Source organism: Barbatula barbatula (genome assembly GCF_947034865.1).
Source record: "Barbatula barbatula genome assembly, chromosome: 24".
Lineage (NCBI taxonomy): Eukaryota > Metazoa > Chordata > Actinopteri > Cypriniformes > Nemacheilidae > Barbatula > Barbatula barbatula.
In genome coordinates this window covers 19,180,143-19,200,792 of record NC_136787.1, presented here as the reverse complement: position 1 = coordinate 19,200,792, position 20,650 = coordinate 19,180,143, and the positions used below count along the sequence as shown (strand labels likewise).

Sequence of the window (20,650 nt, the reverse complement as noted above, 5' to 3'; positions counted from 1 at the left end):
GTTAATAACAGCTCTACTCATTACTTTACTTCCTCTGAGATTCTTTAGGGCTCGGTAAACTAAAAGTTAATTCCACATTATATTATTATATTATGTCTTTGCTTTTTTAAAGATGAATGTTCACATCTATTGCACATTCATATTCATGAATATGTGCATATACATTGATTCGGTTACATTTGATCTTTTCTTTGTTTTAGTATTCAAATGTTTGTCTGTTGTAATTATATTTGTTGTTTTCTTGAGTTTGTAGTTCATTTGTGACATTTTTATATTGATTGGTTGGATTCACATCATGCATTGTGCAGAAACTGTATTCGTTTTTCTAACTGTGCAAAAAATGCAATTGCTCCATGGCAACCCCATAGCAACCCTGCACCATGGACACCCTTGCAAGCTTCACTCACATTTTCTTCACTTGGGTTGAGATGTTTTATCTCAAATCAAATTAAACGTCTGACCACAATTTCAGACATTCTCTTACCAAGGTGAAAGAGAAGATGTAAATCTTTTCACAGAAGTTTTCTCCATTTGATCTCACTGTTGTTTTCATAACTGTTCTTCCGTCCGCAGATGAAACCGGTCTGATGCCGCCTCCAGCAAGCATTTTTCCAGCGATGCAGGTTCCAGCCCCAAAAGAAAGACCCAGAGGAGTGTCATCCATCTTAGAGTCAGTCCTGTCTCATAAAGATCATCTGCTGGCTCAGACGGGTGTCACTCTTCCCTCTGATCTTACGCCTGTGTTCGGAGCCGCAGAGCTGAGGAAGGTTTTCCCTTCACACAGTCACACTGTTCATCCATTCGTACCTCCAGCCGATGACCTCCCCACTGAACCCCCAGAGGTCATCGCAACACCCGTCTGGGACATCATTTCCCCGACCGTCCGTCCTGACGCTGATGCTGAACCGTCCCTCACCACTGCTGTCCGGCCACTGTGAATTCAGAGACGACGTCTGGCGATCTCAGTCCAGGTAATGTGCACTTTAAAAGTGTTTTTCCTTAGTGGAACACAAAAGAAGATATCTTGAGACATGTCCTCATACAATGGAAGTCAATGGAGTAATGCATGCTTGATTATCAAACAATTCATTTTCTGATGAAGTAAGAAACACGTGCAGGTTTGACATGACAGGGATGAATAAATAATGAAAGAATTCTACATTGCAAAAAATGACTTTGCTTTGTTTTCCACTACAAATGTCTGAAAATTCATGAATCGTGATGCATTCTCTTGATGAGCAAAATGACCTACAAAGGGGTAAGAAAAATCATCTTGAATTGAGTGACTAAGAAAAGGGTAAACCTTAATTCAAGATGATTTTTCTTACCCTACATTTGCTTGTTTTAAGCAAATATTCACCGAAATTGCATGAATCTCATGAACTGTATCGGCACTCCCATTGGTAGTCGCCCTATTACATCACAGCTCATTTGCATTTCCTCCCCAGATGCATTATAGTAATTGCTTATCTATTTTACACCGTTGGCTTTTCATCAGAGATGAAGTGTTTGTGTGATGCAGACTTTGATTTGATTCACTTCAGCTTCTCGCTGTCGTTTAGAAAGGCTCGCTGCTTTTTCCAATCTCATTTCTCCAATGTTTTTCCACACCCAGCATGTGTCTTCCTTTCATGTCGCTCTTCTGAAATCATCTTATTTTTGAGACGAGCAATCCTTAGACAAGACTGTCTGATATTTTCCTCCAGCGGTAACTCACTGCAGGCTGAATTACAGCGAGCCGGAGGGCTACATTGATTCTTCAGATGACCCGCCGCTTCCCGAGGCGGCGTTCCTGCAGTGCACGTACACGGTGACCGTATACACGGGGTACGGCGTTGAGCTGCAGGTACACGCTCTGTTACCATCTCTTTTACGTGACCGACTGACTGCATTAGATGTTCGGACTGATCTGGCACCTGTTAATGCATGACTTTCTTAAACTGATATGTTAACAGACTGTGAAATCCAACAAATAATCAGATGCAGCACAGCGACCGCGGCGTGCGGCCCGCAGGGAGTTTTCTGGAAATGCAATCTCCTGCCTAACAAGCTTTTATTCTGTAATGCAATCTCATTCCCTGCGCGCGTCCTCGCACGCTCTCAGATACAGGTGACTGCGTCTTAGTGCATCAGAGCGCTGCAGTGTGCCGTCTAGTGGCTGATGCTGTCGTTTCACGCATCTGAAGTGAAAACATAAAGTGTTTTCTGAGAGAAAACTGGACCTGTGCGGTGTAATCTCGAATCCACGTTCAGTGTTTCTCGCTGTGGATGAAATATAATCTCACATAACTGCTGTAATAGAGACAGAGAGAAACTGTGTGTGTTAAATATCCCCTCTGAACCAATTAAAACACAAGATGATATTTGATCGAGTGTGTATACACACAGTGTCCTTGTGACATATGAATCAGATCATCTGTACTTTCTGTCACATGATTCAAAGAAAACATTTCAAATACATTTATATGATCCTTACACCAAAAATTATGAATTATAGATTTTTGAATACAAGTACCCTGAAGGACGTCAATGTTGTACTCCGCGCATCCAGAATAAAAGTTTAAGTTTATAATAATATCTGTCTGTGTTAAACATAAAGCTTTCTGCTGATATATGGGTTATTGGGATATGACTATAAAGGCGAAGATACAACAGTTTAAAACTCTGGAATCTGAGAGGGCAAAAATAGAAATATTGAGAAAATTGCCCTTGAAGTTGTAAATCAGAGGCTCTGTAGCAGGACATCCACTCACAAAAATATAGTTTTTCTATATTTAACGAAGGAAATGTACTAAATATCTTCATGGAACAAGATCTAATATCCTAATGACTTTTGGCATAAAAGAAAAATCGATCATTTTTGACCCATACAATGTACATTTGGCTTTTACCTAAAATGTTCCCGTGCTACTCAAGACTGGTTTTGTGATCCAGGTCACATATTTGTGGTATATATCTAAATGTTTTGACAATAATGAATTTAAGAAATAATATACAAATAAATAAACATTTATTCTTTTTTTTCTTAAATGCATAAAGTATACAGTGCACAGACATATATTATAATGAACACAGACTTTTATTCCGGATGCGATTAATCATTGATGTTAATGTTAATATTAAACGATACTATACTAAATGCATTGATGTTATTAAGAATGTTAAGCTATCCTATACTACCATTGTAAGTGTTGCTATACGATACGATACTGTTATGAATGTTAATGTATACTTTATTATTTGATACTCCTCTGTGGTATATGTTTGGGATAATCCACTGCTGCGCGTCGGGTGGTTCTTTGCCTTCTCGCTGTGCATTAAATCCCTTTAACACACGGCTAGCTGTGGATTATCCCGCTTGTACCATGATCATATGCCAAATTAAAGCTGTTATTGATGTTTACACTGTAAATTTAGATCAAACTGGTGAAAATGACATATGATGTAATAATCTGACTGGAGCTACCCGTGCGTTAAAGGGTTTTAATGCACACCTTCCAGCCAATCAGAATCGAGTATTCAAACTGACCATGGTATAATACTATTATAAGTGTTATTATGGATGTTATAGTATGCTATATTGTATTATAATATACGTAACTGTATTGTGTATTGTAGGTCAAAAGTGTCAACCTGTCAGAGGGAGAGCAGCTGTCAATCAGAGGGATTGATGAAGGCGGAGCCCTGCTCGTACTTGCCAATCACACACTTCTAGTGGAAGGTCAGGTGATCCGCAGTCCAACCAATATCATCTCTGTGTTCTACCGCTCTTCTCCAGAGGGAACGGTCGGCATGTTCCAGCTGCATTACCAAAGTGAGCCGGTCCTTTTCTTCTTTAATCTACTTCTTTAATGCATACGGTACGTGCTGTCGCAGGTTATTTTGACCCAGTTAAGACTTCATCAGAGATGATTCAAGTTTACTGGTAACAGCATGGAAGAGTTAAAGAGTGCTCCTATTGTGCTTTTATAAAGATCATTTCACATAAGTCTACATCATCGGATGAAAGTCTAATGTTTGCTGTAATGATTCCTAGAAGCGTTTGTGTTCATGTTTAAATCCAGAAGTTGTTCACAAATGTTCTGCGTTCGTTGCACATGTTCAGACTTTGCCTGTTAACTTTTAATTGACTCATTTCCCATTTGGTTAATTCCCTCTGTACTTGATGGATTCCGTCGTGTCCATTAACTGACTAATGTTCTTCACCCGAGGGCTCATTTCCGAAGTTTTCTTCTGATGTCTTGTGCATGGTTTGTGTTCATCAGAGGAATTCACATATATTTGACCTATTTATGATGAATAGTTCAAAAACAACAACAACAAAAAACAAACAAATTAAACTAACCAAAAAAAACCTACACATTAACCTCAGTTTAGCTGTAGTACTTCAATCAATCTGCCAAAAATGGGTTACTACACTTTTAGTTAGCCTACTACACTTCCGGCACGGTACATTTCTGCTAATAACATGTTAAATCAAGTTTTTTTAACTGTAAGGATTCATCAGCTGATGTCTGAAATGTTCTCTTATTTAGTCAGTTTGAATAAAAGCATCTCCTTAATGAATGTAAATGTAAGATTGTGGAAACAGATGTTTTAGGTTTTTGCGTTAGAATTCTATAGATGAACATTAAGAGTTTTTATGTTTTTAAGCTTCAGGAACACTGGGAGCTTCTCAATTCTTATCTGTGCAAACTCTTTTCCTTTCCTCGCTTTCTTTAGCGTCACTTCAAAGCGTCGTCAATGAATAATGACTGTACACATTGAAAATATAAAAAATGAAGTTAAAAACATACTTTAGGCAGATGTATCCCCACTACAATAAAATCAGTTAAAAACATGCTCATAAGTGCTCAGAAATGTATATAAGGTATGTCAAATAATGTAATACATAAAAGTTATACATAAATATTAACTATATTAATCAATTATTCATATGAATATTAACTATACTATCTGAATGAGGTCTAGATTTACAATAATTGAATGGTTAATTATCACATTTAAAAGTAAAAAATGTAAATGTATTTTTTTTAAAGTATGCATGTTTGAATATGATCTAAAGATGTGACGATGTGCAGGGGGAGGAGAATAATACACGGGTCAGATTTAGTGGATAGAACACCTGTGTATCCTCGCTCATGACTCCTCAGAAAGCCTCCTCTCTCCTCGCCTCCTCCCGGTGAAATTAAAGAATTGAGATGTTCTTAAAGATGGCCGAGCTCGATCGGTTTCCGGGTCATAGGATGGAGGAGCGAGGAAACGAGGAGGCATATTGAGAAGCACACTGTGTCTTTTGCAGTTTTTCGTTTGAGTTGTGCTCTACCCAGACGGCCTCATTTTGGAGAAGTGTCAGTAAAAGATCTCCATCCCGGAGGCACGGCGCATTTCACGTGTCACATGGGATATCACCTGCAGGGGGACGCCACACTCACCTGTCTCAACGCCTCACTTCCTGTGTGGAGTCAACATGAGCCCAGCTGTAGAGGTAACAGAACGTTAAATATATATGTGATTTTTTCCTCAGACCAGAATATTACAGAAAGTTAATGATCTTGGGTGCCACAGGTTTTCATGTTCAATGTTAAATGGCACTGGATGGATTTTGTCTGTCAGTGTTTTGTTCGTGACGGGGGTTTGTATGTTTTTTGTAGCTCTATGTGGAGGTGTCGTTAAAAACGCCACAGTGGGGCGAGTTCTGTCCCCGTCACCTCATCCGGGCTCCAACAGCACTCTGGATCGCAGCTGCTCGTGGTCCCTGGAGGCTCCTTACGGCCAGCGGCTTCACCTCCATCTGGAGAGAATGGTGTTAGGTCCGACAGACAGGTAAACGCGTGTGATCAGAAATACTTTTTCACACGTCAATAAAACACTGACATCATCATCTCATCATGAAGGCTGGTGTTATGGAGCGGTCTAGACGCCGGTTCAGTGGTCCTGTTCGATTCCGGCCGCGGCGGTCCCATTCCGTTTGAGGGAGTGATCAGCGAGGGACCGGCCGTGCGGGTTCAGTTCATAACGGACCGACCCAACAACCACAACACTGGATTTAACATCCGTTACGAGGGTACGGATCAAACTGATGATAATGTCCCAATCAAACCTGCTGATGGTTCTCACGTTACAGTCTTGCTCTGTTCTTTACGTTTAGCCTTCGAGAAAGGCCACTGTTACGAGCCATACATCCAGAACGGGAATTTTAGCAGCACGGATCCGACGTACGCCGTCGGGACGGTCGTGCAGTTCACGTGTGACCCCGGACACTCGCTGGAGCAGGGACCACCGGTCATCGAATGCATCAACACACGAGACCCCTACTGGAACGACACCGAGCCGCTCTGTAAAGGTTACCGTCATCCCAAAATATCTAAACATAATCCAACACTTTACAAGACTTTCAATTATGAATGTCAAGGGAGGGCAGATTTACAGCTAATGAACTGTTCTTCTCAGATTATGCTGTGTTAATGTAATGATAATGTCCATCTGAATTCTCCTTTGATGTGCTTTTTCTTAAATTCCAGGCTGTGAGAAAAATCATACAAAGAGTGTTGACCGGTTGGCCTGAATTAGATCTTGTTGTATTCCTCAAGTGTCTGTGCTTAATTCAAATGTTTTTAATTCAATACATTATAAAGCATTCACCACTACATTCCATAAACACATGTTGCTTTATAACCTTTAATACTTGAGTACATTTTAAAAGCACTACTTTCTTACTTTTGGCCAAGTATTTTTGTACTTTTCAATTGAATTAAATTCACCTTTGTATGTAAAACGTTTTTCACAGTTTACACTGTTGCAAAGCAGCTTTACACACATAAAACATAAATAGAAAACAATAAAATGATATAAAAAATACATTACATTTGGAAAAAAAATGTATAGGCTGGAGCTGGTGTCAATTTAAAAGTCCTTGCAGTTTTACTATAGAAGTCCTCTTTATGTGATATGTGCTTCGTGATGTATTAAGGTAAAAGTAAAAAAATCTATGTAAAAATACGTATACTGTATAAAGTACAGAAACTTGAAAATGTGCTCGAGTAGAGAGAAATGATGGAAGTACTGTCCATCTCTGAGTTCAATATCTTTCATCCAAAATGACATTTTGTCCTCATTCACATCATTTCAAACCTGTAAGAGTTTCTTTCTTCTTCAGAAAGATATTTTGAAGAATGTTTATAATCAAACAACACTGAACACTCCAAATATCTTCTTTTGTGTTCCACTGAAAAAAAGAGTCACGTACAGATTTACAAACACATGAGAGAAAATAAACGACGGAAGTAACATTTTTGAGCGAACTGTCCTTTTTACAGCAAAAGTTCACAGAAGTTACACAATATAATAAAATGTGTTTGTGAAGGTGAAAAGTGCAGTCGCTTGAACAAGCTACATGCTCGAGTTTATTTCATTTATGTTGGTAGTAAAAGCATTGCCGAAAGAGTAAAATTTGCTTCCAAATCTTGCAAGTGATTGTATTTAAATCACAGCGACGCTACTGAAGAGATAAAATCTGAACGGCACAGCGGTTGACACGTCTGTCTTTATCGACATGTACGGAGGAGATTAATGTACATTAGCCTGAAAGATGCAAAGCAGCTAATGAAGTGAACTGCAATAATAACAGGATTCATATTTAGACGTTTCACACGATTCCATTAATTTTTTGAGAGCGAAATCGATGTGAAATGAGTCTCATCTCCGCAGCTCTCTGTGGCGGTGACCTGTCGGGTTCCAGCGGTGTCGTCCTGTCCCCCAACTGGCCCGAGTGGTACGGCGAGGGCGAGGACTGCAGCTGGAGGATTCATGTCGGTGAAGATAAACGCGTCCTGCTCGATGTGCAGCTGTAAGTTATTCTGTCAAACGGCTGCAGATATCAAGTGAAACTCACAGAACTGTCGGATGATGTGACCTGAATGACTCGCTTCATTTTCTCCCACACAACATCTCTCTCATTAGCTTGAACCTGAGCGACAGCGATATGTTAACCATTTTGGATGGTGATGAGGTCACAACGCGTATTCTCGGACAGTTTGTAGGAGGCACCAGCCCGTTTAAAATGTCGTCCTCGACCCCTGACCTCACCGTCACGTTCCACTCGGATCCAGCCGGGCTGGTGTTTGGGAAGGGCGAGGGCTTCATCATCAACTACATGGGTAAGATAATCTACAGTAAGAACACGGTTTAAAAGATGACAAATCTGTGGTGGTTGTCATAGATTTGTGTACATATATGCCTTATTAGGGGCTGTTCGCTATAGATAAGTCATCTTGGAGCAGACAACTGAAATGACTGTTCCAAGATGGCGGACGCGTTCTGAAGAGATAAAATCTGAACGGCACAGCGGTTGACACGTCTGTCTTTATCGACATGTACGGAGGAGATTAATGTACATTAGCCTGAAAGATGCAAAGCAGCTAATGAAGTGAAGTGCAATAATAACAGGATTCATATTTAGACGTTTGACACGATTCCATTTATTGAGTTGTGGCAAATTAAAAATGAACATCTGCCCTTTTATTTCGTCTCTAATGCTGCACAATTCTTTGTCAAATAAAAATCGTTGATTGTCAATTAACAAAACTAAATAGCAGTTTAAAAACAAATTCCAAATTAAATAAAAAATTAACAACACAAAAGCCTCTTTAACATAAACAAACTAAGACTTTATTTAAGCTTTTCCTAACTTTTACTTTTTAAAGAAATCAGCATGTTTACCAAGTTTTCAGAAATAACAGTGGCCACTGCTGTTCAAAACATGTACTGCGATTCTTTTAACGTCTCAACCGGCTCGAATCGTCCCATTTGTTTATTAATGGATTTTCAGCCGGCTCACGGTGAATCGTGACATCCCTAGTCTGAAGCACACAAATGTGGCACCTTTGTAAACACATCTATGGTGGTTGGTCCCAGTGTTTCTATAGTGAGGGAATATTCTACACGAGAGCATCTATATTCATCAATGGCCCAAAGGATCAGGAGGTGTGTCTCTACGAGTCTGTAGACACATATTACCTCCGATGTTTTCTTTCACAGACACACTTTATATTCAAACTTTCAGTCTGTTTTCAGCATTATGGACCCTCAGGAGGACTCTTTCTTTGTAAATGACTTCAGTGGATCCATTATGTTCTCAAGTGCTGGGAGTGCATTTCAATCAATCCTTTCTTTCACAGACGGGGAGTATTTTCAGCTCTTGAAATCTCCCGTCATTCGCTTCTCCTCCTCCTTTCTGTGCCGGCTGCCCTCATTCACTCACATTTAGTTTCTCTCCCCACAAACACGCAGAATTTTCAGTAATGGAAGCACACAGACACTCTTTTCGGTGAATATAATGGTAGAAGATGCAGTTCTCTGCTTTAAGGTCACAGACAATGAATAAAATCACACTGGCACTCGTGTGCAAACCGATCTCGAATCCAATGTGTGTGGAAAAACTTGGCAAGTGAGCAGGTGGTAATAGAGATTGTTTTTATTTTTTCTCAAGAGGTGTCACGCAATGACTCGTGTTCGGACCTGCCCGAGATCCAGAACGGCTGGAAGACCACGTCTCACACGGCTCCGGTTCGAGGAGCCCACATCACGTACCAGTGTGACCCCGGTTATGACCTGGTGGGCAGTGAGACGCTGACCTGTCAGGTGGACCTCAGCTGGAACACTCAACCTCCTTTCTGTGAGAAGAGTGAGTCGAGCGCCGCTGGTGACATCACTAATGACAGTTCCAGGGAAAGTTTATTTTCACTGAATTCTGGTCTGTCTTGTCTTCTTGTCTCCCGCGTCCTCACTAGTTATGTACTGCACAGACCCGGGGCACGTCCAACACTCCACACGCACGCTGTCTGATCCTAAACTGCTGGTTGGCACCACCATCCAATATAGCTGCATTCCCGGATACATCCTGCAGGGCGGCGCCACACTCACCTGCTACGGCCGTGAGCCTGGAACACCCGTGTGGACGTCACGATTGCCTCATTGTGTTTGTGAGTGTTGTGAATGTCTGACCAAAGGAAATCAGATGGCATCTCATTACACTCGTCCCTTGTGAAAAAGTGAAAGTTTGTTTAGGAGGTCTGCTTCATATATCTCTGTGCATTAGCGGAAGAATCTGTGTCCTGTGAGAATCCAGGACTCCCAGACAACGGTTACCAGATTCTGTCAAAGAGACTTTATCTGCCGGGAGAGTCTCTGACCTTCATGTGTTATCAAGGCTATGAGCTGATCGGTGAGATGGTCATCAAGTGCATTCTGGGAAACCCTTCTTTCTGGAGTGGACCGTTGCCGCTGTGTAGAGGTACGTGTACATTTAAAGAAAATAAGCATGTACATACTCTTCTGCTCTTTAAAGTGTAATGTGTATTATTTAATCGTAAACATATTTACATAATCTAAATACATTTTACAACTCATAATACATTTTTGAGATGTTTTAAAACAAAGAAAAAAAGATGTTTGCCAACAGAGTATGAAAAATTATCTCATTTAAAATGATAAACGTGTCTTTTATCATAATTTCTCAAGTAAATATAACTCGTCTCATATAGGTTTATTCTTTAATTGCTGTATTTTTTACGATCGCTGTGAAGCACCAGTTTTCTCTATTGTTTCCTTGCTCATATCTTATTCTGTGTTTATTCAACATATGTTCTCTATTTAGGTCTTTATTGTACGGCTGCAATTTGTAAAAAGGTTTATAAAAATAAATTTGTCTGACTTTGATATTCTGCATTTTCAGCCACTCATGAATGCTCAAGCAATCATGCATTAGAGGGTGAGTTTCATTTTTAACTCTTATACATCTCTTTTTAATAAGTGTTGTTATATTGTAAATATCTGAGGATAAGTTTATCATATGATGTTCCTGTACGCTGTGTCCAGTGGCCGAGGCCGCGTCAGACTCATCTTTTGATGGAGGGAGTATGGCACTGGTCATCTTTATACTGGTGCTGCTGGTGTCTGTTTTAGTGGGAGGGGCTTACATCTACGTCACGAGGTGAGTCATTTAGACATGGAAAAGTGCAGGTCTGACATTTAGCTGTTGTGTTCATGTAAGACTGGCCTGGTCAGATCACAAAAGTACCATCTATAAGCGTTTAAGCGCCATCTATTGGTCATCCCATGGTGTCACATTTACCCCCATATCCTATGGATCACTTAAACTTAAATAAATCATAACATATTTTGACATGACCTCTTTATGGATGCTTTGCCTATAAGAGTTCTGTGTAAACAAGTCATTTATTTTATAGTTATGTTTTTAAAGTCTAGACAGAAGAGTTTAGACTGTGTGATCAGGCCATGAACCAGATCAGAGGATATAATGCCATGTGTTTGACTTTTCTCTTTACAGGTGTCGTTATCATTCCAACCTGAGACTGCCTCTCATGTACCCTCATCCCTACAGCCAGATCACCGTGGAAACGGAGTTTGACAACCCACTCTATGAGACAGGGGGGGTGAGTACAGTTTGAAATCATATAAGATCAGAAGCTTTTACAGACAGACTGACACAAGATTTTCCCCAAGCGGATGATAAAGGTGTGAAGAAACCTACATTAAAGAACGTCCCAGAACATCCTGCGACGTTCACAGCGAACACCAACAACGCCATTAAATGTTGCATGCCGTGATCGCATCATTTTGTTTTGTAGAAATGACTTGTGCTCGCATTGCAAGATGCCCCTGTATTGCCATCTTGTGTAATGTTTTGTGTGTGTCGGCCGTGTTTTACAGGACACAAGAGAATACGAGGTGTCCATATGAAGAGGCCCATGAAAGCATTCTGTGTTTCTCCAGTGGTTTGAGGAAGTGATGTAAATAGCTCCTGACAATTTCAACTTTCCCCCCCTCCCCAACCTCCAGAGGAACGAACATCGGCCAAGAGAGAGAGAGGGTTGTGTCAGGAGGGGCTGTGAAACGGGAAGTTTCAGTTGTGAATCTGGTTGGCCTGCAGAAGGTACTGTGGTTAATTCGGCGCGTATGCACTCGCAACGGGAGGTTTTCATTGTAACATTCAAAACATGTGATGTGTACGTTAGCCCTTGTGTGTGATACAAGAGGAACAACATGATGACGTGAAGGAAACAAGAAGGAAGGTCTCACCTGGAGCGTGGATGGTGGCGGCGCTGTCTATGTGTTTCTGTGGCCCGTCCTTGCCTGCTGTCATTTTTAAGTCTTTGTACTTCGAGCCGTTTGTAGTGCAGGTTTTAAAGTAGTATTTTTTCCTGCAAGTGATGTCGTATGACAGCGGAGAGAAAAAGATGTATTTATTTTCAAGTATATGTGAAATGATCTCTGCTGATCAGTGAATACTTACTTTTGGAGATGAAGAACAAAATGTAACGGTTTCTGTAAAGAAATGTTCAAAAACTTAAGAAATACATTAAAATCTTTTACAACACGAATGTGTCTTGATTGAATAAAAGGTATTTTCATTTGAAAGATGTGTGAGATTAAATATATTCAAAAATTACACCCATAAGGCCATGAACACACTTGACATCTTTTTTGACAAGAAAAAGTTGACAAAAGCGCTTTTTAGTCAAAACAAAACGCTCGCTAATCTATCCACCTGCACATTCTCCATCTTCTCTAGTGGTCCTTTTTGGTATGGAAACGACTCATGACTTCAGACAGCGTCTGTGCACAAAAGCGTCTCACCCACAGAAACAAACTTTGTTATGGATTGGAAATGGAGAAATCTTATCTTATGAAGACTTTCTTTATCCTTTCAACTTTCCTGTTACCTTTAAAGAATTTCAGAAGGTTGTGAAAGACGTTCCAAATGGATTAATACAGCTAATGAAAAGTCACCTTACTTTTGCGAATAATAATTGACTTTTTCCTGAATTGTCCATAGATAGTATCAATATTTTTTCCTCTTCAGTTAATAATAAAAAAGTTTGATTATTTCTTCAATCCAAACGTAAAATCATTTGGAATGCTCAGATCCAAGATATTGATTGGTGGTTCCCATATACATTCTGTATAAATAAAAAAGTTAAAGAAGTGCATTTTAAAATTCTACACAAAATGTACCCTTGCAATTTATCTTTTTCTAAATTTATGGACATTGGTGATACGTTGTCTTTTGTAATATGCAGGAGGAAAACTTGGCTCATTTATTTTATAACTGTCCTGTATCCCTTAAATTCTGGTCTGATGTTAAGCTCCTTTTTATTTGCCCATAAAAATATTGTTAAATATATTATATGTTCATATACCAATGAATGTAAAATGTTTGATGATGTGGTGAATTTCTATATTTTACATGGGAAATATTACATTCATAAACAAAAGTTTGTAAAATCTGCACTTAACTGCAATTTATTTTTGTTAGAATTGGAGAAAATTTTAAAAATCTCTATTGCTTTTTTGATTACAATCCAAAAAATGTAAAGTTGTTCAAATGTATGCAGACATTTCTTTCAACTTAATATCTAAAACTAATTCTGCAATAAAAAGTTATTGAAAGTTCAACTTAGAAACGACACACTGCTTTGTCATTGGTTGGCTGTGAAAAGGAACTTGTCGTGGGCGTGTTTTTCAGAAAACTTTAACTTTTTTCAAGTTGTAAAAACGCCCAAAGCTGCAGAAAAGACGCCGGAGCTGGACGTGTTTACTCCACAGGATTATAATGTCAAACAGAAGTCAAGTGTGAACACGACCTTAAAGTGATTTTCATCTCACCGAACTTTTGTCTGAAAGAAGTTAACCGTTCACCCAAAAAGAATCACGTGGCTTTGTGTTTATACAACGGAAGTCCGCCGGGTTCAGTGTCTGATTATCAACATTCTTCTAAATATCTTCTTTTGTGTGAAACTCGTTCAGGTTTGACACGACATGAGGATAAATGCTTTAAAATAAAATAAGAATGATCATTTTTGCGTGGACTTTCACAAACACTTTTGTCAACAGCCGCCGTGAATCAAGCGTCCGCCCACTTCTCCGTCTCACTGCACCTTTTCTCCACCCGTTTCCTTTCATTGTTCAGTCTTTGATTCTGTCACATTACCATCAGAAATGTTTTCTTTAAAACCTTGATGCTGAGGAGTCGTGCACGTGTGTGTTGAAACCACATGTTTTCGCAGTTCTTAACTTTCATGAGCAGTCACTTCCTGTTTGTGCCCATTTGACTTTTAACACTGAACTTCATCCTGTACACTGCGGCTTTCGTGAAGGTACACAAATTGTTCATTGTTTCCTTAATGATTTCTTTAGAAACATTTATTTGCGTGTTTTATTTCTCTCATTGCTTGTCAAAGTTTTGGGTGACCCAACCCCGTTCTTCTTGTCAAACTTAAAACAACTGTGTGTTGTACAACACGATTAATATTCTTTATATCATTCTGTGAGATTTGTTTTTTAATCAAGTCCGTGTTTCTTATAACGTTCTAGTTTTCACAGCAACCAAGAGAGGAAGTTTAGTCACTTCTGAATTTGATTTCCTTTTACTGCCTTGCAAAAGTAAAACATGCCAACAAACATATTTTTCTTTTAAAAACAAGAACATAAATACACTCTGTGTCTTCACAGGCTTTATTTTGTCAGCCATGTCTTTCGAGTGATGCGACTGTCAGTCAGACGAGGAGCTGTACTCCTGTTCACCCTGTTTGGAGTATGCACACTAACCAGGAGCCTGTTTCGTGTACTGACGTGTCAAGAATCAGCTCACGGAACACACGTGGTGTCAGTAGTGGTTCGAAACTGGAATCAGACTCAGTACCGTTACAACCAGCACACCCCGGTCGTGTTTGTGGGTGGGTTTCCTCGCTCGGGGACCACCCTGATGCGTGTCATGCTAGATGCCCACCCTGACATCCGCTGCGGGGAGGAGACGCGAGTGATTCCCAGAATTCTCGCGCTGAGACAGACCTGGAGTCGTCAGAGTATAGAGGGTCACATGCTCGAGGATGAAGGCATCCGTCAGGAGACGCTGGACGCGGCCACCACAGCTTTCATACTGCAGGTCATCGCAGGTCACGGTGATCATGCACCACTGCTGTGCAATAAAGACCCGTTTACACTCAAGAGTGCCGTTTATCTCTCAAACCTTTTCACCAAGTAAGAGAGATTACGGTTTAATGCAGAAATAATGCAAAAATAAAGGTTTTAGATAAACACGTCACTTTTAAATAAGCCGTTTGGACTGGATAGTAAAATAAAACACTTCAAGAGTTTATGAGTTGACTTGTTTTGCTATTAGTTGACTTTGGAAGCCGGAAAAAGGCTGCGACCTAATCAAAAGTCTTAAAGGGACAGAATACCCGAAAAACACATCATCTGTCCTCATTTACTCACCCTCGGGTGCTCTTTGTTCTGTTGAACACAAAGAACGATATTTGGAAGAATGTGAGCAATTGTCAGTTCTGTGACGTCATCCTCTACCATAGTAGAAAAAAACATTGTATGTTTTTTGTTCTGTTAAACACAAAGTACGATATTTTGAAGAATTTAGGACATTTTGGGGCACATTTGACACCCATTTAATTTGTTCTACTATGGTAGTCAATGATGTTCCAGAACTGAAACTTGCTAACATTCTTCCAAATATCTATCTTTATACATGCAAGAAATGACATGACGGAGAGTCAATTATGACAGAATGTTTATTTGGGGGTGAACTATCCCTTTAAAGGGATAAAAATATTAAATGACTTGTAGTTTTGTAAATGGGTTTGATTATCAAAATATCTTTTGTGTTCTGTAGAAGAAAGTCATTCATGATATCAAGATGAGTGAATAGTAAAAGAATTGTCATTATTCATTAACACACTCTGCACTGTTACTGAATATTGACAGTATACAGTAAAGAAAAAGTGTTAGGTATGTTTCACACATCTTTGCATGTAGATAAAGTCCAATGTATTTTTTAATGTATTTTGCTCAATTTAATTATCTAACACGCGGTGGTGATTCCTCATGTCTTGCTCCTTCTCCACATTATTTCTGTCGTCCTTTCAGCTCCAAATTTCTGCTGATGCTGAGAGACGGCCGAGCGTCAGTGCACTCTATGATCTCCCGGCGAGTCACCATCGGTGGATTTGACCTGGCCAACTACAGAGGCTGTATGTCCAAATGGAACAGTGCGGTGAATGTGATGTTGTCTCAGTGTTTGGCTGTGGGCAGGAGGAGGTGTATGACGGTACGGTACGAGGATCTGGTGCTACAGCCACGTGCTACCATGAACAGCATACTGGGATTCCTGAACACACCGTGGCACGAAGGGGTTCTTCACCACGAGGACGCCATTGGCAAACCAGGAGGAGTGTCACTGTCTAAGTGAGGCTACATTACACACATGTACATGAAATGTGTTGATATACTGTCCATGTGCATCCTCACCGTTCTGCTTTGTTTTGAAGAACCGAGCGTTCCACGGATCAGGTGATTAAACCGGTTAACCTGGAGGCCCTCACGCGATGGGTGGGACACATCCCAGCAGACGTCCAGGAGGACATGGAGAACATCGCTCCGATGCTCCGCAGGCTGGGATACAACCCTAATGCCAACCCTCCAGACTACGGTCAACCGGAACCTGAAGTGGTCAACAATACACAAAGGGTATTTACGCATATTTGAACAACATGTCACGCAAGTTTTGTGTTTAAATGTTAGTCAATTATGGCATTTTCTTTACGTGTCTTTCACAGGTTTTGAAAGGAAACTTTAAAACTCCTGCAAGCTTGAAAAGATGGGACCAAGTGAGTGCTTTTGATAAGTATATGTTTGACACTTATCAAATCTAAGCCCACAGAACATGCCTACGCGAAAAGTATACTTTAGTATTTATTATAATAACCAGTAGTAAATTGTAGGACATTAAACGATGCTAAAGTATTCTGTTGTATGAATTACAGTAAATAGATTTTGAACTGTAAATACTGCAAAGAACTTTCATATTTACTATAGTAAGGTTCAAGAACTCTAATAGTAGGCCTATATTACACTTTTTCATGTGGGTAACGTAAATTATTCTGCTATAAATGCATATACAGCTGAGAAGCGGTCAAGTCGCAGACTTTACGCAAGCGTCACTTGAAAAATATACATAGTTAGTTTTATTTGACTGTATCTTTTAACCATTTTGAGAACAAATGAATGTAATACTTAAACTTCTTCTATTTTGTTTGATAGACACCCCAGAAGAGACAGAAACTCAATGGTTGATCATTTTGGCGTTTAATAACTTCGCCCCAAGTGTCAATACAGATCCGGACATCTCTGAAAATGAAATCTGTAAAGGACTGGGTCACAATTTACACAAACATCACCATAACCCAACAGAACACTTAAGATTCTTAATGCAGTGAACTGCAGTCAAAAGTGACTGTTACCACACCCTTAATAACATATCATAACCTTTTCTCAGGTATATTTCTGCTGTATTGTTAAGATGATATAGTTTTATTGTTGTGTAGAGAATGATCACTGCAGTTGTGTTGTTTTGAGGAAATGAGAAATGAAAGCTGTGACGACGCGCTTGTTGCTATGTGCGCTCGGGCATTTTCCTGACCTACTTAAACCGAATCATTTTAATTTCCAAGTGCAAACGCGGCTCTTTATAAGCGTCTCATTGACTCAAAGTGGATTTTATTTTAATAAAGAAATGATGAAAACAGCGCGGTGTGTTATTTTGTTTAAACCATATTTTGAGTCAGTGAAGGTTTGAAATAAGAGCATGAATCAACACTGCGTGCCGACACCGCATGATATCATTCCGCCACTGACTCAACCCTCACGAAAACGGGAATATTTTTCATTATCAAAGAAAACTTGTATAAACGGAGTGGTTTGCGTTTAATATAACACATTTTTTGTTAAAGTAAAGTGTACATAAACGGATATTTTTGAATGAGACCGCAGCAGCTGTGTGAATAGTACCCAGGGCGTAGCGGCGGAAGGATACATCACGTTCTATATAAATACTCGGGTCTTTTGTTTTGAGCTTCAGATTCTTTGCCTCGACTTGAGAATTGAAACGTTTGGCCTGTGCTTTTTCCAGAAAGGAACATTTGTTTGTAAGTATGAAGTAAAATCTGTATAAATGATACTAACATGAAGGAATTTGCGAAAGTGGAAGACCTTATATGTCAGGTGTTGTAAAATGTAGATTTTTTAAGCGTTAGCATATTAGCTTTGTCGGCTAACTGGCCTGCTGAGTAATTAATTATTTAATGTGTATGTTTTTCACGTTAAATTGTACGTTTACGGATAAAGCTTCGTTAGAATAAATGTCGGTAGTGATTTTCCTTGGTTTTGTATTTTAGTGGAAGGTTACAAAGTAAAACTAATAATCTGCGTAACGTTAACAAATTAAAAAGGCTGTCAACCTTCAAAATACGTTTAGTAATTCGATTCCGAACCCCCGTTCGAGAAATAAAACATTTTCACTGCATTAACCTCTTTTTAATCGCTATTATCCATGTTGTCTTTTTCTGTGGCGTATTGTCGCCATTTTGTTTTGTATCGCCCATTTTTGTTGCACCGTGACGCACAGTTGAGTCAGCAGTAATGTGTGTGTGTGTGTGTGTGTTAAAGACTATGTATAACAATTTCTTTGTTATGAGGAATTTTCATGCAAAGTCTTTTTGACAAAGAAATTCGGACTACATCGAATACAAGAACATAATAGCTTCATTGTATCTTCCCCACATTTGGATTGTTGTTTATTAAAATTAACATTTCACTTAACTGTGTGTTTTAGCGTAAAGATGCAGATCTTTGTAAAGACCCTCACTGGCAAGACCATCACCCTTGAGGTTGAGCCCAGTGACACCATTGAGAATGTCAAGGCTAAGATCCAGGATAAGGAGGGCATCCCACCTGACCAGCAGCGTCTGATCTTTGCTGGCAAGCAGCTGGAGGATGGACGCACCCTGTCTGACTACAACATCCAGAAAGAATCCACCCTCCATCTTGTCCTGCGTCTGAGAGGTGGTATGCAGATCTTCGTCAAGACCCTGACTGGCAAGACCATCACTTTGGAGGTGGAGCCCAGTGACACTATTGAGAATGTCAAGGCCAAGATCCAGGATAAGGAGGGCATCCCACCTGACCAGCAGCGTCTGATCTTTGCTGGCAAGCAGCTGGAGGATGGACGCACCCTGTCTGACTACAACATCCAGAAAGAATCCACCCTCCATCTTGTCCTGCGTCTGAGAGGTGGTATGCAGATCTTCGTCAAGACCCTGACTGGCAAGACCATCACTTTGGAGGTCGAGCCCAGTGACACTATTGAGAATGTCAAGGCCAAGATCCAGGATAAGGAGGGCATCCCACCTGACCAGCAGCGTCTGATCTTTGCTGGCAAGCAGCTGGAGGATGGACGCACCCTGTCCGACTATAACATCCAGAAAGAATCCACCCTCCATCTTGTCCTGCGTCTGAGAGGTGGTATGCAGATCTTCGTCAAGACCCTGACTGGCAAGACCATCACCCTTGAGGTTGAGCCCAGTGACACTATTGAGAATGTCAAGGCCAAGATCCAGGATAAGGAGGGCATCCCACCTGACCAGCAGCGTCTGATCTTTGCTGGCAAGCAGCTAGAGGATGGACGCACCCTGTCTGACTACAACATCCAGAAAGAATCCACCCTCCATCTTGTCCTGCGTCTGAGAGGTGGTATGCAGATCTTCGTCAAGACCCTGACTGGCAAGACCATCACTTTGGAGGTGGAGCCCAGTGACACTATTGAGAATGTCAAGGCCAAGATCCAGGATAAGGAGGGCATCCCACCTGACCAGCAGCGTCTGATCTTTGCTGGCAAGCAGCTGGAGGATGGACGCACCCTGTCTGACTACAACATCCAGAAAGAATCCACCCTCCATCTTGTCCTGCGTCTGAGAGGTGGTATGCAGATCTTCGTCAAGACCCTGACTGGCAAGACCATCACCCTTGAGGTTGAGCCCAGTGACACTATTGAGAATGTCAAGGCCAAGATCCAGGATAAGGAGGGCATCCCACCTGACCAGCAGCGTCTGATCTTTGCTGGCAAGCAGCTAGAGGATGGACGCACCCTGTCTGACTACAACATCCAGAAAGAATCCACCCTCCATCTTGTCCTGCGTCTGAGAGGTGGTATGCAGATCTTCGTCAAGACCCTGACTGGCAAGACCATCACTTTGGAGGTGGAGCCCAGTGACACTATTGAGAATGTCAAGGCCAAGATCCAGGATAAGGAGGGCATCCCACCTGACCAGCAGCGTCTGATCTTTGCTGGCAAGCAGCTGGAGGATGGACGCACCCTGTCCGACTATAACATCCAGAAAGAATCCACCCTCCATCTTGTCCTGCGTCTGAGAGGTGGTATGCAGATCTTCGTCAAGACCCTGACTGGCAAGACCATCACCCTTGAGGTTGAGCCCAGTGACACTATTGAGAATGTCAAGGCCAAGATCCAGGACAAAGAAGGCATCCCACCTGACCAGCAGCGTCTGATCTTTGCTGGCAAGCAGCTGGAGGATGGACGCACCCTGTCCGACTACAACATCCAGAAAGAATCCACCCTCCATCTTGTCCTGCGTCTTCGTGGTGGTAATTAATCTGATGTTAAAGTCTGAAATCGGTCAAGACCAAACCATTCACCCCTCTCCCCTCCCCTTCCCTTCTCTTGTTCCTATTAATCATTCAATAAAGTTCTAGCATTCCA

General features: G+C 40.8%; 3 protein-coding genes across 4 annotated transcripts; all 3 read left to right on the top strand.

The window, feature by feature from the left end:
• Positions 1 to 587: 587 nt before the first annotated feature.
• sez6l (seizure related 6 homolog (mouse)-like) lies at positions 588 to 12,402 on the top strand (the record flags this gene model as incomplete). The annotated part of the gene is made up of 16 exons (XM_079448314.1): positions 588 to 934; positions 1,723 to 1,846; positions 3,619 to 3,814; positions 5,303 to 5,488; positions 5,655 to 5,826; positions 5,898 to 6,067; positions 6,152 to 6,346; positions 7,711 to 7,849; positions 7,963 to 8,159; positions 9,491 to 9,685; positions 9,792 to 9,983; positions 10,100 to 10,294; positions 10,736 to 10,771; positions 10,879 to 10,993; positions 11,351 to 11,456; positions 11,734 to 12,402. 16 exons carry the CDS (start codon positions 588 to 590, stop codon positions 11,761 to 11,763), a joined length of 2,595 nt encoding a protein of 864 aa, XP_079304440.1. The 3' UTR covers positions 11,764 to 12,402.
• A 1,123-nt stretch (positions 12,403 to 13,525) lies between these two features.
• On the top strand, positions 13,526 to 17,716 carry tpst2 (tyrosylprotein sulfotransferase 2). 2 transcript variants are annotated; one of them, XM_079448668.1, is made up of 6 exons: positions 13,526 to 14,180; positions 14,536 to 15,063; positions 15,964 to 16,281; positions 16,365 to 16,563; positions 16,653 to 16,703; positions 17,137 to 17,716. In XM_079448668.1, exons 2-6 carry the CDS (start codon positions 14,567 to 14,569, stop codon positions 17,167 to 17,169), a joined length of 1,098 nt encoding a protein of 365 aa, XP_079304794.1. In that variant the 5' UTR covers positions 13,526 to 14,180; positions 14,536 to 14,566; the 3' UTR covers positions 17,170 to 17,716. The 2 variants fall into 2 exon arrangements, with proteins under 2 accessions (XP_079304794.1, XP_079304795.1); XM_079448669.1 differs by lacking the exon at positions 13,526 to 14,180 and having other exon boundaries at positions 14,448 to 15,063; positions 17,137 to 17,622.
• ubc (ubiquitin C) lies at positions 17,659 to 20,650 on the top strand. The gene is made up of 2 exons (XM_079448667.1): positions 17,659 to 18,020; positions 18,707 to 20,650. The coding sequence occupies exon 2, from the start codon at positions 18,714 to 18,716 to the stop codon at positions 20,541 to 20,543; it is 1,830 nt and encodes a 609-aa protein (XP_079304793.1). The 5' UTR covers positions 17,659 to 18,020; positions 18,707 to 18,713; the 3' UTR covers positions 20,544 to 20,650.

Bases quoted from the DNA above. Each gene is read 5' to 3' on its own strand.
- tpst2 (XM_079448668.1), top strand. From the start codon at position 14,567: ATGCGACTGTCAGTCAGACGAGGAGCTGTACTCCTGTTCACCCTGTTT. The intron at 16,564-16,652 runs GTATTTACGCAT...TGTCTTTCACAG, and splicing joins TGGTCAACAATACACAAAGG to GTTTTGAAAGGAAACTTTAA. The intron at 16,704-17,136 runs GTGAGTGCTTTT...TTTGTTTGATAG, and splicing joins GCTTGAAAAGATGGGACCAA to ACACCCCAGAAGAGACAGAA.
- ubc (XM_079448667.1), top strand. From the start codon at position 18,714: ATGCAGATCTTTGTAAAGACCCTCACTGGCAAGACCATCACCCTTGAG.